Source organism: Ctenopharyngodon idella, chromosome 5 (assembly GCF_019924925.1).
Source record: "Ctenopharyngodon idella isolate HZGC_01 chromosome 5, HZGC01, whole genome shotgun sequence".
Lineage (NCBI taxonomy): Eukaryota > Metazoa > Chordata > Actinopteri > Cypriniformes > Xenocyprididae > Ctenopharyngodon > Ctenopharyngodon idella.
This window is the reverse complement of record NC_067224.1, coordinates 16,454,132-16,472,611: the sequence shown is the minus strand read 5'-3', so window position 1 is coordinate 16,472,611 and position 18,480 is coordinate 16,454,132. Positions and strand designations below refer to the sequence as shown.

Sequence of the window (18,480 nt, the reverse complement as noted above, 5' to 3'; positions counted from 1 at the left end):
TGGCCATGGAAGTGATTGAAACACCTGAATTCAATGATTTGGAGGGGTGTCCCAATACTTTTGGCAATATAATGTACCTGTTGCTGTCTGTCATTAATGTTAATCAAAGAACAAAAGAAAATCATTTACTGATCTTGACTGAATACCTTTTGTAGCTTTAGCAAAAAAATAAGTTATTGTAAAATAATCAAGGCTGAAATCAAGACTGAGAAGTAATGACATGGATTAAAACAATTATTTTATCATAATTTCATAGTGTCTGTGTTGTTATACCTTTATTCGATACTTTGCATTTGACTCTTGAGTAACCAACATTTCATGCAATAATCATAACTTTGGTAAGAAACTCAAACAAGCATGTAACATTTTTGCAGCAATTATAATCTATAATTTCATGGAGGGAGGTCAAAACCGCAAATCTAGTACTAAGAAAAAGCTGCAATATCCTCTAATTTGAACACATTATCAATACAAGTGCAGTACTATCAGCAAAATAAGTTTCAGTAGGAGTGATCAGCTATATTTTTAAAAATGTTTTTGTATTGCAATAAAGGATAGAAAAGTTTTTAGACCTGTGATTTTGGAGCACAGGGGAAAAGGGGGAACTGAACAGTGAACTACAAAGGCCAAAAAAACCTTGACATCTCAAAAACTGAAGATTATACTGTACATTCCCTGTAAAATTAAAGGGTTAGTTCACGCAAAAATGAAAAATTCTTTCTTTAATTACTAACCCTCATGTCGTTCCAAACCCTAAGACCTTCGTTCATCTTCAGAACACAAATTAAGATATTTTTGATGAAATCCGAGAGCTTTCTGTCCCTCTATAGAGAACAAAGCAACTATTACTTTCAAGGCCCAGAAAGGTAGTAAAGACATCGTTAAAATAGTCCATGTGACTACAGTGGTTCAACCTTAATTTTATGAAGGTCTTACTGGGTTTGGAATGACATGAAGGTGAGTAATTAATGACAATGAACTAACCCTTTAAGAAAAGTGCTAAGTTTAAAAGGCACAGTAATAGGCACCAAGCTTGAATTCATGCAGATAAAACCATGAAGTTATAATTGACACATCATAAGTGGTAGTCAGAAGTTTGTCTGGTGAAGGAGACTAATAAGGCACATTAGGAAAGGATTCTTTAGTGCTTTGATTTGGATCATAAACTGGTGCAGATGGAGTCGGATGGAAACCAGGCAGCATGGCATTTGGATCTGGATAAACCCCTGCAGCAGCTCCTGGATGGGGTAGAGCTGTAGGGTCATACAGATTGGGGTAAAGTTCTGCACATGGAGGTGGTTGTCCAGCAGGACAGGGCACAAGGTTAGGCTGAGGTGGCAGATATGGCTGGAATCCTACAGGTGGGCCTTGACAGGGAGGACATTGTTGGTCAGCTGGAAGAATAACCACAGGAAATTTGACTGTTGGATCGAAGGCGAAAGACACATCCAGATAGACCTGAAAGACAATCAGGGACAGAATAGTTTAAGAGAACTGTGACACTATGTGTTGAAGTTACAAAGGAGAGAAAACAAATCATTTATTTATTTTTGCTTTACTCTTTGTTAGAAAATCTTGTCTATGCTGTTAAATCAATGTTGTTATATACTCTTTTAGCTCACAAATTAAAAAGCATTTGAGAATTTGTGAAAATTAAAGGCATAGTTGCCTAATTTCTTTCATTTACTCGCCATTATGTTGTTTCAAACCTGTATGACTTTCTTTCTTCTGCAGAACACAAAAGAAGATATTCTGAAATTTAAAAAAAATTTTCAGCTGTTTCAATTATTATTATTATTTTTTTTTTTTAGTGTTCCAAAGAAGAAAGAAAGTCGTACAGGTTTGAAATGACATGAGGGCGAGTAAATTTAAATTTTGGGGTGAACTGTCACTTTAAATATGGCAATACTAAAGAAGATGAAGTAGCACCTTGAGTTCATACTGCACTTTTATAATTCTGCAGTTTTCAATGGTGACAGTCAGGTCACGTGGAAGGTTCATGTCCACTATGAATTTTGTCTTTTTTCCAGATGGGATGCGATCTTTAGTTTCTTTGACTATATCCTTAAATGTATTATTAGTTCTCCCTTCAGCCTTGAACGTCTGTTTCTGCATGAGGCTGTACTTTAGCTTGACGTTACGAGATGAAGAGTTGTCAACATCAACAGAAACTCGGATTGTTTCACCTGCATCAATTACAAGGAATTAGAGACAACATTTATCAATAATGGAAAAAAAAGACAAAATGACTATAGCTGGGTTTTCCATCCAAGTTGCAAATTTAATTTAAGTAAAATCTATTTGCAGATAAAGCAGTGTTTCCATTCAGTGTGTTCAGGAGAACAAAGCAGTCACATTCAGAGAAATTGGAGTTAAATATCAGTGGAAATGGAAGTCAAAAAAATTAGTTGTCAGCCTTTCACTTCAGTATTTCAGAATGACTATTTTTAGAGATTTAAGATACTATGCAAAGTTATTGCTCTACTGTTGTCTGAATTATTTAGTCCCATGACTTTTCTGATGCATATCAAGGAATTTATTCAGTAAATTTGTTTCAATCACAGTTTATGCCCATGTCTTCTTACCTAATAAAAAATGTACCCACCTTCAGTGACTGTATATGTTTTTATGCAAATTTTATTTGTGACCGTACATGTTTTTATGCAAATTTGGGACATTTTATTTGTATGTTGCTGTCTACATCCAGGATTTTTATGCAATATCTCAAAATGTGCATACAACTATGTTGATGGAAACCCGGCTATTGGCATTACAGGCTAGTTTAGGTGTTTGAGAGCTACACAGGTGATCACCTTGCATATAGCCAGTTTTGTCTGTTGTCGCTGTCATTGACATTTTTCCTGAGCCAAAAAATGTCATCTTCTTTTCTTCTGTGCCAGATAGTGGTTGCTGTATAACAACATATTGAAATGAGTAAACTAAAATCACATTAAATTTCCTCTGAGCTCTAGGTCACAAGCAAATGGTTTAAATCACAATTCTGATGATAGTATAAGCAGTTACATAATCTCTCTATTTATCAATAGACGAGTGCCAAAGAGTCAAACATGTTATTATAATTCATACCAGTAAATGATCATTGGTCCCATCATTCCTGGGCAAAAAGGATAATTCTGTACATGTAGTAGATGATGACTTCCATGGCCTCTTCAGCTTTACTGTTATGACGTACTTAACCGAGCCATAATATCCTTTAAAAGATGAAGGCATATTTCTGAAATTAAGGTAAAATAAAAATATTTAGGTTCTCACAAATGACTGACAAGCATTATAGTGCATAATATTGTCATGTATGCATTAGCAAAAAGTATGTATGTTTGTATGTATGGTATGTATGTATATAATATTTTTTAGCCATTGCCACTGTATGATAATAGGTTTTTAATTTATTCCAAATAATTTGGAATAATTTAACATACCTGCATATACTTTATAACTTTTTTTTACTTCACAACACATGCAGAATATTATTAAATCAAATATTCTAGAATAATGAACAATGAATATGACTGACATCTGCTTTTTCAGAAGATGATGATGCAGTAGGTCATTGATAATACAATCAATGACCTACTGATTGAATTGGGTGGAAGTAGGATGCAGCAAAGGGAGTTTCCCCATCCAGGTAGTCAGCTTCGACGCAATGTCTCATTCCCTACTCTCTGGGAACCATTACATGAGTGACTCTTACTTATTCTTATTGTAAGCTCTTGCTTATTCACCCATTTGTTCTCTATATTGTGTTTATGGGTTGTGAATTACACATGCCAAATATCATTATTATTTCACTGTGCACATATTTAAAAAATAAAGAACAACTACCATTGGAATACCATTGAAGATTGTATTTTATCACTCACTGTTGAGGCAGCTGAAATCTGAATGGAAAAACATGACTTCCTGGTCTAATCACTGGTCCATCTGAGAAACATAATTGTTTGTATGGGTTAAAAGAGGGTTGTGTTCCTTTTTAAACAAGAATAATTAGTCTACTGTCAGCAAACAATCTTTTCAGGTTTCATGCAAGATTTTGTGTCATTTAGTTTTATGTAATTTATTTATTAGTGCAAGGTATAAATGAAAACCCGTCACTTACAAGTCTCTCCAATTACAAGAGTGGTATTCTTTTCACTTTGTCCTGTAGACATCACAGTAAGAAATACAAGTAGTCAGTTAGGATTTCCAAATCTTATTACACACACACAACTTCTTTTTTCCCCCAAACATGATCAGTTCCTACTTTGAAAATTCACTATGAGCATTTATTTTATATATGTCCTGTAGTAGTACATGTGTGTATTATTTAATTATATAATAATTTAATATATTAAATAGTATATAGTATACTACTACTACGACTTATAGGCCCGGTTTCACAGACAGGGCTTAGCCTAAACCAGGATTAAGTCTTAGTTCAATTAGGGCATTTAAGTAGCTTTTATAAACGTTCACTAGAGAAAAAAAAAAAAAAAAAAAAAAAAAAACACATTACTGGTGGTGTGCATCTTGAGACAAAACAATGGTACAACAGTTCAAACATGCATTTTAATCTAGGACTAGCTTAAGCCTTGTCTGTGAAACCAGGGGTATAATCATTTAATATTTTGTGCAACTTACCTTCTTTCGAGCTCTCTTGAATGAAGTATTGCTTTAGTTTGAAGTATCTCTCATGGTCGCTGTAGGTTTTTCGGTCATCGCCTGATCCTTCAGTCCAGCTCACGTTCGCGTCTCCCGTCAGCTTCACAAAAAAATGATCCACCTTTATTTCTTTGGTCACTTCCAAAACAACTCGCCCCTCCACAATGTCCCCACTACTAAAAATATTGCTTTCGTTAATGGGGTCATAATGGATATTAAGCTCTTTGATGGATCTTGACATTTTATGTACATATACACAATAGCTACACAGCACGCAGGCTCTTCTCGTTCTCGTAGGAGAAGCGGGACTGACATTCTATTTACAATAAAGCACAGGTTGAGGGAGTGGCACTTCCAATGAGATTGCATAACTATATCTAACTATTACTACATTACACAGTGGTTCGTTATGTTCAGTGCAGTCTTATGGTTTAGTCTGCGTTGGGTCAACCTACCGATTACATCACTTCCGTTTTTTTTGTTTTTTTTTTTCAAAATAAAACACTACTGTACCGTTAACATAGTTGCTCAGCTCTACACTCTTTTAATGATGTATACACATTGTTTATATTATTATTATTATTATTAACAATAAAAATATCAATAATAACAACAATAATGACATTTCTTTAAATCTTCTATCAGCAACAATGGGATAATTGTTTATATTGAATTTAATAAAATGTTTTCCAAATAGTTTATAGAAACTTGGATTTTTTACTTTAAACTCAGAATGATGTTGGAAGGATCATGACTCCTATGATTTCACCCCTAGCTCATTTCTAAAGTGACTATTTTCCTTATGTTTGTTTTTAATACCTTTTAAATCAAATAATATATATATATATATGTGGGGAAGATGTAATATATTCTTCCAGCAGTAGGGGGGAGCTGTGTTTCATTGTTTGATTGTGCCCTCTTTACATGGGTGGAGCTGTTGTTGGTCACAATGCTCTTCCTTTGTGACAAGGTAAGGAGGGTCTTCCCTGCTCTTTGTTATCTTATAAATGTATATGATTATTTTGACCATCCGTGTTATATAAAGAGATATATTGTTGTTAGAGAGGTTTACTAACGTATATGTGCAGTTATTTTTGATGGATGGTTTCGTATTTCTGATATTATTTCATATGTTGTAAATTCCATGTGGTGGAGTATATTTTTCCTTATATTGTATTGTGTTCAAGGTTTATTTGTGTATTTTGAGGTTTGTATCATTTGTATTTTGCATATATTTTACATCTATCTTTAGTTTTTTGTATGTTGTTGTTTATTTTTCCTTAGTTTGCAACCATGTGATTGGCTGCAGCTACAGCTATTTTGCTGCCTGTTGTAATTTGATATATAATGTTTTGATGTTAATTTGGAATTAACACAATGCTCTTCCTTTGTGACAAGTGGCTGATGTGTACGAGACCAATAAAAAGAAAGCTTCACTGCTGTGACACAACGACGGTCTTGGTGTCCTCCTCTTACACCCAGTATATCACACAACGCAGAGACATTTGGGGGAGCACACCAACGAAGAGGGTTACATCTTTGGTGCCGTGACCCGGATCGTTGGTTTCTACGGAAGTAAGCTTTCTGATAAATAAATATTGTGAGAAGAGTGGAATTAAAAAAGAGAAAAAAAAAAAAAAAAAAGCGAAAGAAAGAAAGAAGGAAGCTAAAGAAGAGAAAAAAAAAAAGCAAAAGAGAGAAAAAAGAAAGAAAAAAAAAACAGTATTCCACCTTTCTTTTGTCTTAAAGTGGCAGTGTTAAATATATTGTTGGACTGAACTGAGTTTTGCTTAAGTTTTTTTTTTTTTTTTCCCCTGTCTCTGAACTTTTGATATTGTTCTATAAGAGTGTTAATTTGTTGATTTGAGTTACAAATTTGTGATTTATAGTTTTATATACTATATCATTTTTTTTTTTGTGTGCAACTGATTATTTTTTGGGTGGATTTAAAGCTCTTAAAGTGGGCTAATTTTTTTTTATTTTTTATTTGCCTTCATTCTTGATAAAGTGCTTTGTGAATATAGGAAACATAAGAAATACACAACACATTTACTTACTGCGTTAACTTGCACTTTTCTACATTTTTCATATTTACATTTGCAAACACTACATATAGTGTATTGCACACTACATACACATTGTGTGCTGCACAGGCAAGAAGAGTCAAAGAAGTGGAAGAAAAATGCAGAGGCTCCCTGAAACCACCCCTCATCGACCACTTTCCCGTCCCCAAGTACCACTACGGCAGCCCTTCCAGGCCACCCCATGGTTATCAGTAAAGCAGGACAAAATCCAACAGTATGAAATAAGCATGCCTGTCGATGTGAGTATTGAAACTGCATCCCAGCCAGCTGATAACCCCCAAAAGTCTGTCAGGCCAAAGACGGCGCAGCTAATGACACACACAGAGAATGTGCCTCCCTCAGCAGTGAGCTGGCACCAGTCGGGCACCTGCTCCAGCGCTTCTGCGCAATATCAGCCCTCAGCTCATGCCCAAGCCCCAGATAACCCCTTCTATGGACTTCCAACCACCTTGCACCTGTCTATAGTTAACACACACCCATCTAATGTGCCGACTGTTTCATCCCGAACTAACGTGCATGACAATGTAACTACCATTCAGGCTTCACCAAACATGGCCAACAGAATGCCAACTGACATGTCTCCTTCTCCAAATGACCCATACCTGCCGCCACCATTGACTGTGCCATCTAAAGCTCACATTTCCGCTTATCCAGGTATGATCCAGGCATCCAGTATGTACACTTCTCCATGTGGCTTGCACTCTCCTGCTGCAATGGCTGTTTCACCCCAAGCCAACTTGCCTGGTCATCCAACGACCGTTCAAGTTCCTCCATCCTTCTGCTATGATGTGCCAGATGCCATGTACTCAAAGCCACCTGACTCACTCCTGCCCCCAGCACCTCCTGTCTTGTCTGGAACCAGCTATCCTCACAAAACAGACCCCATTCAAGTGCAACAAACTTCCAATGATCGGCAGCACAACTTACAATCGAACTGTGCCATTGTGTCATCCTCCTCTACTCCTGTGTATGCTACTATGACAATGCCAGTGCATCCTGGTTCACATATGTATGCACAACAACCCAGTTCAGTGCAACAATCCCAGACTGCACCTCCATATGTTGCTTATCAGAGAGATGCAAACATTCTTTCCTCTGCAATGACTACGCCACAACCCAGCTTTACACAGACACATCAAGTTCGAAATGTGCAAATGTTCAGTGGTGGTCCTGATTGCAGAATACTTATTGAAGACTGGATTCGAGACATGCAGTATCTCCTTGATGCTGGAGGAATGCCTGAAAATCTGTCCTTTGCTACTGTAGTGCGACATTTGAGTGGTGAAGCCAGGAGACTAGTTCTGAATCTCCCTCCTAATGAGCAGACTACTGGCAGAGCCTTTGAGGAACTACGAGCTGAATATAGTGATATGCAAACATCTCTGGACCCATTAGCTGATTTCTATGAGAGATACCAGCGCCCTGGCGAATCAGCATGTTCATATGCCATTGCTCTGGAGGCCAGTTTACGTTCAGTGGAAGAGGCGCAGTATGGAGGCCAACCTTTCCCAGACAGAGACAGTAAATTGACTCGTCAGTTCATTAGAGGTTTGAGTGACGAAGAGGTTTATCACAGAATAGCACCGATGAAGCCTAGACTTTTATGTTTTCGTGAACTTCAAACGGAGCTTCGTAACCTTGCAAGGGAGACAAGGAAGTTTCAGACACAGCCAAGGGCCAAAAAGACGTACGCCCAGGCTCAGTTTACGACAACGAGTGGCAATCAGACTGACGAAAAGCCGAGAACAGAGAAAGGAAATAGACAGAACACAGATCTTACTGAACTCACAGCCATGGTAAAGAAACTGGTGAGCAGCCAAGAGGATCAGATCAATAGGTTGACACAGCTGGAGGCTAGAGTTGGAGCATCACCACGGACTGTGCTTCCTCAGACCCAGAGATCTCAAGGGAGTAGTGATACTGCAGTAAGGGGCGTAGTGTGCTATCGCTGTGGAAAACCGGGACACATTGCACGTCTGTGTAGGACAATGATGACCGATGAGGCAGCCCAAGCTGAAAATGGAGCAGAGACCAGGCAGGATTTAAATGCGTAGGGCCTGTGGTTACCGGGGCAACCACAGGCATGCAACAGTGTCCCCAGCAACATGAAATGGCCAAGTCTAAACCAGCTGATACCCCACTGGTAGGTCCCTGTAGTGAAGGGGTGGTTGAAGTGAATGGAGAGATGTGTAAGGCTCTCATTGACTCTGGCTCTCAAGTAACCACAATTACTGATGAGTTCTGGCGACGACATCCTATCCTATGTACTCAGGAATTGCAGCCATCAGATATCCCCATTGAAGGTGCCGCTGGCCAACCTGTATCTCATGTTGGTGTGCTTTATATCAACCTCAAGTTTTTGGGAAGGGTCTACTCAAATGTTCCTGCTTTCGTTGTCCCTGGAACAGAGTACCGATCCTGTGTTCCATTGCTCATTGGGACTAATGTAATAAGGGTTTCCAGAAATGACCTCCAAGCGTCATACGGCAGAAAATATCTGGCCAAAGTAAAGTTGACTAATCCTGAGTGGCACTCCGCCCTAGTGGCTGTGAGTAAAAGTGAACCAGATGGGGCTAAAGGTAAAGTGGGTCATGTACAGTATGCTGGTCACAGAATAAGAATAGCAGCTGGCAAGGAGCAGGATGTTATTGGCAGAGTGATGGGTGGGCCAAAGAGAACACAGTACACAGTTCTGGTGGAGAGCCAGTCCTCCAAAAGGGTACCAGAAGGCCTTATGGTTGCCAAGCTGCTCGCTAATGTGGAAAAAGGCTGTGTTCCCGTCCGTCTCTTGAACCTGTCTGAGAAAGATGTGATTGTCCATCCAAGGGTCCTGCTTGCAGATGCTTTCCTGATCCAGAATGTTGTTGAAGAGGGAGACAAGTGCCAAATGCCATGCCAGAACCAGTTCATGCATCCGAATCAGTGCGGGAATTCAGTGATACCATCATGTCAAAGTCAACAGCAGACTACCAGTGTTGAGTCTGTTAATGGTATGACGTGTGGAGTTGACCTTAGTGCTGCAGTAGTGGAAGGTGAGGAGCAGTTGACGTTGCTCCGGGATTTGTTAAGGAGAAATGCTGATGTCTTCTCCAAACACTCCATGGACTATGGCCATACTAGCACCGTGCAACATGAGATACCTCTGGTAGACCCAAAACCTTTTCGCCTCCCTTATCGGAAAATACCCCCGTCTCAGTACCAGGATGTACGGAAGGCCTTATCCCAGATGGAAGAAGCTGGAGTTATTCGTCCAAGCAAAAGCTCTTATGCATCCCCCATCGTTGTTGTATCCAAAAAAGATGGTTCCTTGAGGATCTGCGTGGACTACAGGAAACTGAATTCCTGCAGCACCAGAGACGCTTTTCCGCTACCAAGAATAGAGGATGCATTGGAGGCATTGGGACAGGCAAGGTTCTTCTCTACTCTTGATCTTACATCTGGTTATTGGCAAGTTGAGGTGGCTGAACACGACAAGCCCAAGACCGCTTTCAGCACGCCCATGGGGTTATATGAGGCCAACAGGATGCCGTTTGGTCTGCAGAATGCCCCATCGACCTTCCAAAGATTGATGACCTGTTGCTTTGGTGATCTGAACTTTGAGAGCCTCCTTATCTACCTTGACGACATAATTATCTTCTCTAGGACTTTTGAAGAGCACCTTGAGCGGTTGGAAGTGGTGTTCAGCCGGCTCCGTAAACATGGTTTGAAGCTGAAGCCTCAAAAGTGCAGGCTACTGAGGAAAGAAGTTCAATACCTGGGCCACGTGGTGTCCTCGGAAGGTATTCATACAGATCCTGAGAAGATAAGCTTAGTCAGAGATTGGAAGCGGCCGTCGAGTGCAAAGGAAGTGTTGAAGTTTCTTGGCTTTACGGGGTACTATAGGCGTTTCATCGAGGGCTATGCATCACTGGCAGCACCTCTGTATCAGCTTACCTCTGGAGACCCTAAGAAAAAGAAAAGAGGTGTAAAAGGAACATCTGGACCTGCAAAGCCTTTTGAGTGGTCAGATGAATGTGAGAAGGCATTTGAAGCACTGAAGGAGAGATTGACTACAGCGCCAATCCTGGGCTACCCCAACTTCAACTTACCATTTGTACTGCAAACGGATGCTTCTGGTGAGGGTCTTGGAGCGGTCCTTGCGCAAGTTCAAGATGGTGTGGAAAAAGTAATTGCTTATGCAAGCCGAGGTTTGAGACCACCTGAAACCCGTTACCCCGCACACAAGTTAGAGTTTTTGGCTCTAAAGTGGGCTGTTACGGATAAATTCTATGACCACCTCTATGGGCATAAGTTTTCTGTGCTGACTGACAACAACCCACTTAAATATGTGATGAGTACCGCAAAGTTGGATGCCACAGGTCAGCGTTGGGTGTCACAGCTTGCCATGTTTGACTTCGACATCGAGTATAGGCAAGGGAAATCCAACTCTAATGCCGACGCACTCTCAAGGATGTCGAGTCAAGAGGTCACAAAAACTCTTCAGTCTTGCCCACAGTGGATTTCTCCCACAAAGCGAGACCAGTACTGTGAAGTTGAGTCAGGAAGGAAGGAAGTAGATGTTAGTGATCCAGGGAAGAGAACTGTTGAATGCAAAGAGGGAGAGTTTCTGGACCGGGTTGAAAAGTCAGCCGATCCATTTGATGGAGCAGGTACTGATGCGCTGCCTGCAATGACAAAGCTGGAGATCAGAGGATGCCAAAAAGAGGACCCTGTCATTGGGCCAGTTATGCACTACAAGACACTAAACAGAAAGCCAAGACGTGGAGAAAGGTTGGAGAAAGGAAAAGATGCTCTGCTTCTCTTAAAAGAGTGGAGGAGGCTGGTGGTTAAAGACGGAATTCTTTACAGGCATGTTAAGGATGTTCTGGGACGGTCCATTGCTCAGCTGGTCTTGCCAGAGAAAATGCGACTTCTGGCTAAAACAAGTCTTCATGACAACTCTGGTCATTTGGGATTTGAGCGTACCTTGAATCTGTTCCGGGAACGATTCTTTTGGCCAAGAATGCATTGTGAAATAAAGTCCTGGTGCGAGCAGTGTGAAAGATGTTGTCTGAGAAAAACTCCAACAGCTGGAAATAGAGCTCCTCTGGTGAGCATTCACACTAATGCCCCTATGGAACTCATCTGCATGGATTTCCTTGTCCTGGAGAAGTCTAAGGGAGGAATAGAGAATGTCCTGGTGGTCACTGATCATTTCTCAAGATTCGCCCAGGCTTACCCCACAAAAGACCAGAAGGCCGTCACTGTGGCAAAGGTGCTGTGGAAGAATTTCTTCTGTCGGTTTGGGTTCCCAGCAAGACTCCATGCAGATCAGGGCAGAAATTTCGAGAGTACAGTGGTGAAGGAGTTGTGTAAGCTGACAGGAATCACAAGAACTCATACCAGCCCCTACCACCCACAGGGCAATGGGACCACAGAGAGATTTAACAGGACTCTAATGAATATGTTGGGTACTCTTGATCCTGATCAGAAGCCCAGGTGGCATGAATACATCGACGCACTGACACATGCTTACAACTGCACTCAACACGATTCGACTGGTTTCTCCCCATACTTCTTGATGTATGGCAGACATCCACGACTACCTGTTGATCTCCTTTTTGGCCTGTCAACAGCAAAGGAGCCATGTGAGTACAGTGAATATGTGCAGACGCTGCGTGAGTGCTTGACCTATGCTTATGATGAAGCAGACAGAATGTCGAGGCATGCTAAAGACCTTCAGAAAAAGCACTATGACAAGAAAGCCAAAAGCCACATGTTCCAACCTGGTGACAGAGTGATGGTGAAAGTTTGTTATGTCGAGGGGAAACAGAAGCTGGCTGATAGGTGGGAACCATGTCCATATGTGGTGGTAAAGAAACAGGCAGGAATTCCAGTGTATGTGGTTCGTCCGGAAGATGGTGGCAGGGAAAGAGTCATCCACCGCAATCTTCTGTCCCAGTGTATGTTTTTCCCGGTGGGTTCCAGGTACCTAGGCCGAGAAGAGTCAGACATGGAGGAAGTGTCCAAAATGGACTCAAGTGTTTCTGAGGGAGAAGAGGAAGTGAGAGTGGAGACAAGTGAGAGTGGGGACAGTGGCACTATAACACAGTGTACGAGTGTGGAATTGCCAGATGTTGTGGGCAAAGAGTGTGAACTGGATGAGAGTCAGTTGAAAGAGAATGTGAGTGAAAAGGAAGTGGATAAGGAGCAAACACAGTTGGAAGTCTCAAATCTTGACCAGCCAAAGAGGAGATATCCTGAGCGGAAAAGGCGCCCACCAGATAGACTCTCCTTGGAGATACATGTCGTCCAAAGTGAAAGTGACAAGGAGAAGGTAGAGAGAGGAAGGGAAGTGTGGGAAAAGGCTAAAGCGAAGAAGAAGTTCTGCCTGAGCAATGCATTTAAACACACACACCCCACACAAACACTTCAAAGAGAATCTTAAGATTTAAATTGATTTAATGTTGTTGGTTTTGTGATGACTGGGACGGCATCATTTAAAGAGGGGGTGGATGTGGGGAAGATGTAATATATTCTTCCAGCAGTAGGGGGGAGCTGTGTTTCATTGTTTGATTGTGCCCTCTTTACATGGGTGGAGCTGTTGTTGGTCACAATGCTCTTCCTTTGTGACAAGGTAAGGAGGGTCTTCCCTGCTCTTTGTTATCTTATAAATGTATATGATTATTTTGACCATCCGTGTTATATAAAGAGATATATTGTTGTTAGAGAGGTTTACTAACGTATATGTGCAGTTATTTTTGATGGATGGTTTCGTATTTCTGATATTATTTCATATGTTGTAAATTCCATGTGGTGGAGTATATTTTTCCTTATATTGTATTGTGTTCAAGGTTTATTTGTGTATTTTGAGGTTTGTATCATTTGTATTTTGCATATATTTTACATCTATCTTTAGTTTTTTGTATGTTGTTGTTTATTTTTCCTTAGTTTGCAACCATGTGATTGGCTGCAGCTACAGCTATTTTGCTGCCTGTTGTAATTTGATATATAATGTTTTGATGTTAATTTGGAATTAACACAATGCTCTTCCTTTGTGACAAGTGGCTGATGTGTACGAGACCAATAAAAAGAAAGCTTCACTGCTGTGACACAACGACGGTCTTGGTGTCCTCCTCTTACACCCAGTATATCACACAACGCAGAGACATTTGGGGGAGCACACCAACGAAGAGGGTTACATATATATATATATATATATTATTTTTTTTACATGTATTAGGCCTATTAATTCTTATGCATATGTTATAATTGTTTTATGATTTCATTTAAAAAAAAAAAAAAATCCCTTGTTTGTAAAACAATTTAAATTGCTGAATGAAATGTGCTATATACTATATAAACCAGTGGTGTAGTCTACGTGATACGCAGGTATACACCGTATACCCACTAGGAAAGGTCAAGGATTTCCGTATACCCACTTAAAAAAGCGCGAGGATACGTAACCATCCAATAAATCACAATAAGATTTGTTGTTTTGTTGCTTTTGACATGAAACAAAGTCTCATATTTCAAATTCTGCCCATTTTACTACGAAATAAAAAAACCTAAATACCGTTTCGGCGCTCTTCAATGTGTCGTGACCGCTGTAGCGCCTCATCAGTTCAAGAGAAGTGGCAGCGTGACGCGCACGTGAACTGATCCTCTCCTCCGCTTTAATACCAGTTACAGCGCGAAATAAACATGAATGAACTTCTGAAGGTATGTTAAAAGATACAGTACAACTTAACGAAATCCGTATCATGTCTCGTGTATTCGTGTAATCAGTGTTTCAACCACGGAAAGACGTTAATAAAATAGCTTGTAAACAATGTCACGTAACGTCACATTTAGGCTAACATTACCTCAGAACAAACAGTGACCATAAACTCGTTAGTCAGCTAGAAAAATGAACTCTAGAGAGGAGCATTTAGCTAAATATATGCACCATATTACAAATTAATTATATTTTTTATAGTGTTCTTCAATAGCCTATATAATGCATGTTTGAATATATCTGTCAAGTTGACAGCCACCATTTAAATGTTTATATTTCAAAAAACGAATTGGAGTAGAAATAATTTTAAAGTTAGTAGGCCTATTATAACTTTATTATTACAAAAATTTCCTTAAGTGTAGTTTAAGTTCGTATGCAAATCAGTTCATTTTAACCTTAAATATTAACTGATTCCCATGTATATTTTACAGTATTAGTTGAGAGATTTTTTTTCTTGAGAAAATTTGCCATGTACTGTACCTGATAGACAGTATATCCAAAATAACTGATATTGAATTGAATTTCAAGTTAGTGAATTGAAATGCATAACTATGATGACAGACTGGCAGGAAATGGTGCAAAACAGAAAAAGTCCAAACGGGGTGATATTGTGACATGCTGTTAATCCTCATCTTTCCATTATTGTTACACTCTAAAAAATGCTGGGTTAAAAACAACCCAAGTTGGGTTGAAAATGGACAAACCCAGCACTTGGGTTAAATGTTTGCCCAACCTGCTGGGTAGTTTTATTTAACTCAACTATTGTTTAAAAATGATTATGTGGCTGGCCAAAATGAACCCAAAATAGGTTGGAAATTAAAAATCAGACACATAATTACTATAGAAGCAACAATAATAATCAAAAGGTGATCATTTATTAATAAACAATTTAATAAATGTTTATTGTTTAATTATTATATTTAATATTAATAAATGTTAATTTCCAACATATTTTGGGTTCATTTTAAGCAAGCAATACAGCAATTTTTACACAATAGTTGGATTAAATAAAACTACCCAGCACGTTGGGCAAACATTTAACCCAACCGCTGGGTTAAAATAACTCAATCACTGGGTTTGTCCATTTTCAACCCAACTTGGGTTGTTTTTAACCCAGCATTTTGTAATAATAGTTGCAACTTGCACTGTTAAATGTGCATTGAAACTGATAAAACCTATGATCCAGAGACCATATTCATATAACATCTAAGGCTAAATGTAGATCTTAACTGGCTGCGGTAGATGGTGATTGACACTGAACAGTAGAAAATCAGTCCAGAGTCTCTTCAGCTGTAAATGTCATTGGATGTTAAAGTCTTGTGTTGCTTATAATAAATTGACATGTTGATAAAACACACATAAGCAGTCTTTCAGAATGCTCTCAATTACATGTAGCCTAGATCAGATACATACTATACGCATTAGCAAGTGTGGTGGTGCTTATGGGGTGTTGCTCTGGGACGGGTGAGTATGAGGCTGGGAGGGAAAAATCACAGTATACTCACTACAAAAAACTAGACTACACCACTGATATAAACGTATGCTGCAATTATACAATCTGGCTGTAAGAAAGATTGGATGAGCTTGAACTCTCAGCCACTATGTGGTGCCATTCTTAGTTAGTCAGGCATACAATTTTGCATTTGTGGCCTTGTTTGTTGGGCTCTTTAAGTCTTGAATTTACTTACCATAAGATTTTTGTTATGAAAAAAAAAAAAAGAAAAACATTTATCAGCTATTGAATCCAGAGCATCTGAATTTGAGTCTAATAGAGGTCTACTAGAGATCGGATGCCATCAGAGTTCAAGCCTTGTTAGATGGTTACTGATTGTACGTCTGGGTGAGACATAACTAATATGCCATCATAAATTTGCAGTGCCACTATGTAAGACAGAAAATATGACTGAAATTAATTAAAAATCTTTTCAGCAAGACATTAATCATGTTATTAAAAAAATCTATTTAAAATTTAAACGAATGCTGTTGTTTTGAACTTTCTATTTATTAAAGTATCCTATGAAAAAGTATCCTGGTTTTACAAAAAAAAAAAAAAATTAAACATGCAGCACAATTATCTCCAACATCTTACAGATGTGGAACCACATGAGGGTGAGTAATCAATGACAGAAATGTAATTTTTGGGTGAACTAACCCTTTCAGGCATACCTGCACATCTTCCTTCAGACAATCTGAGGCCCCGTACAAAATTTGTGCGTATACACAGAAACGCGTCTCCGTGTGGACGGGGCCTGAAGCTGATGACATGTTTTTTAGGCGCCCTTTTATAGCCTGTTGGCACGCCTGTGACGTCACCTGACTGCCGTAGTCAATCATTTTATGGAACAGTTGGTTATGTCTTAAGTGAATTTAAATAGTTGGGAAATAATTTGTATGTGTGTCAATATACTGGATCTGTGCATTAGTTGAAGTGAGAGTTAATAATTAATGAAGTGAGAGTTGATAATTTTATCATGGACGGAGGTGCAAATCTAGTACTCAGAAAAAGCTGCAATATGATGATAATATGAACATATATTATTAATACAACTGCAGTACTGTCAGCAAAATAATTTTTAGTAGGAGTGATCAGCTATATTTTTTTAAAATGTTTTTTTTTTAACTGCAAAATGGATAGAGAAGTTTTTTTAGACCTGTGATTTTGGAGCACAGGGTAAAAGGGGGAACTGAACAGTGAACTACAAAGGCCAAAAAAACCCTGACATCTCAAAAACTGAAGATTATACTGTATATTCCCTGTAAAATTAGAGGGTAAAAAAAAAAAAAAAAATTAAAAAACACCGAAAAATTAAAAATTATTTCTTTAATTACTAACCCTCATGTCGTTCCAAACCTTCATTCATCTTCAGAACACAAATTAAGATGTTTTTGATGAAATCCAAGAGCTTTCTGTCCCAACATAGACAGCAAAGCAACTACTACTTTCAAGGCCCAGAAAGGTAGTAAAGACATTGTTAAAATAGTCCATGTGACTACAGTGGTTCAACCTTAATTTTATGAAAGTCTTACTGGGTTTGGAATGACATGAAGGTAAGTAATTAATGACATATTTCATTTTTGGGTAAACTAACCCTTTAAGAAAAGTGCTAAGTTTAAAAGGCACAATAATAGGCACAAGATTGAATTCATGCAGATAAAACCATGCAGTTATAATTGACACATCATAAGTGGTAGTCAGAAGTTTGTCTGGTGAAGGAGACTAATAAGGCACATTAGGAAAGGATTCTTTAGTGCTTTGATTTGGACCATAAACTGGTGCAGATGGAGCCGGATGGAAACCAGGCAGCATGGCATTTGGATCTGGATAAACCTCTGCAGCAGCTCCTGGATGGGGTAGAGCTGTAGGGTCATACAGATTGGGGTAAAGTTCTGCATATGGAGGTGGTTGTTCTCTAGGACAGAGCAGAGGTGGCAGGTGGCAGATATGGCTGGAATCCTGCAGGTGGGCCTTGACAGGTAGGACACTGTTGGTCAGCTGGAAGAATAACCACAGGAAATTTGACTGCTGGATCTGAGGCGAAAGTCACATCCAGATAGACCTGAAAGACAATCAGGGACAGAATAGTTTAATAGAACTGTGACACTATGTGTTGAAGTTACAAAGGAGAGAAAACAAATAAATTATTAATTTTTGCTTTACTCTTTGTTAGAAAGTCTTGTATACACTGTAAATTTAATGTTGATATAGACTCTTTTAGTACACAAATTAAAAATCATTTGAGAAATTTGTGAAAATGGAATAGTTTAGGATAATTTAATAAAGGAATAATTTAATAAAGGAATATTTTAGTAGTAAAAGTAATTTCTTTCATTTACTCGCCATTATGTTGTTTCAAACCTGTATGACTTTTTTTCTTCTGCAGAACACAAAGGAAGATATTCTGAAATTTAAATAATGTTTCAACTGTTTCAATTGTTTTTTTTTGTTTTTTGTTTTTTCCCAAAGAAGAAAGAAAGTCATAC

General features: G+C 38.9%; 1 protein-coding gene and 1 pseudogene across 1 annotated transcript; both read right to left on the bottom strand.

The window, feature by feature from the left end:
* Nucleotides 1-258: 258 nt before the first annotated feature.
* Nucleotides 259-5,092, bottom strand: LOC127513578 (arrestin domain-containing protein 3-like). The gene is made up of 7 exons (XM_051895480.1): nt 4,639-5,092; nt 4,118-4,159; nt 3,882-3,942; nt 3,088-3,235; nt 2,814-2,910; nt 1,930-2,186; nt 259-1,458 (listed from the first exon to the last, which is right to left on the bottom strand). Exons 1-7 carry the CDS (start codon nt 4,898-4,900, stop codon nt 1,114-1,116), a joined length of 1,212 nt encoding a protein of 403 aa, XP_051751440.1. The 5' UTR covers nt 4,901-5,092; the 3' UTR covers nt 259-1,113.
* A 10,453-nt stretch (nt 5,093-15,545) lies between these two features.
* LOC127513580 (arrestin domain-containing protein 3-like) overlaps nt 15,546-18,480 on the bottom strand; it is a 28,906-nt pseudogene continuing 25,971 nt past the window's right edge.

Coding starts and splice junctions, on each gene's coding strand:
- LOC127513578 (XM_051895480.1), bottom strand. CDS start 4,900: ATGTCAAGATCCATCAAAGAGCTTAATATCCATTATGACCCCATTAAC. Junction 3,236..3,881: donor AGATTTCAGCTGCCTCAACA/GTGAGTGATAAA, acceptor CCTTAATTTCAG/AAATATGCCTTCATCTTTTA. Junction 2,187..2,813: donor CAAAACTGGCTATATGCAAG/GTGATCACCTGT, acceptor TAATTGATGCAG/GTGAAACAATCCGAGTTTCT.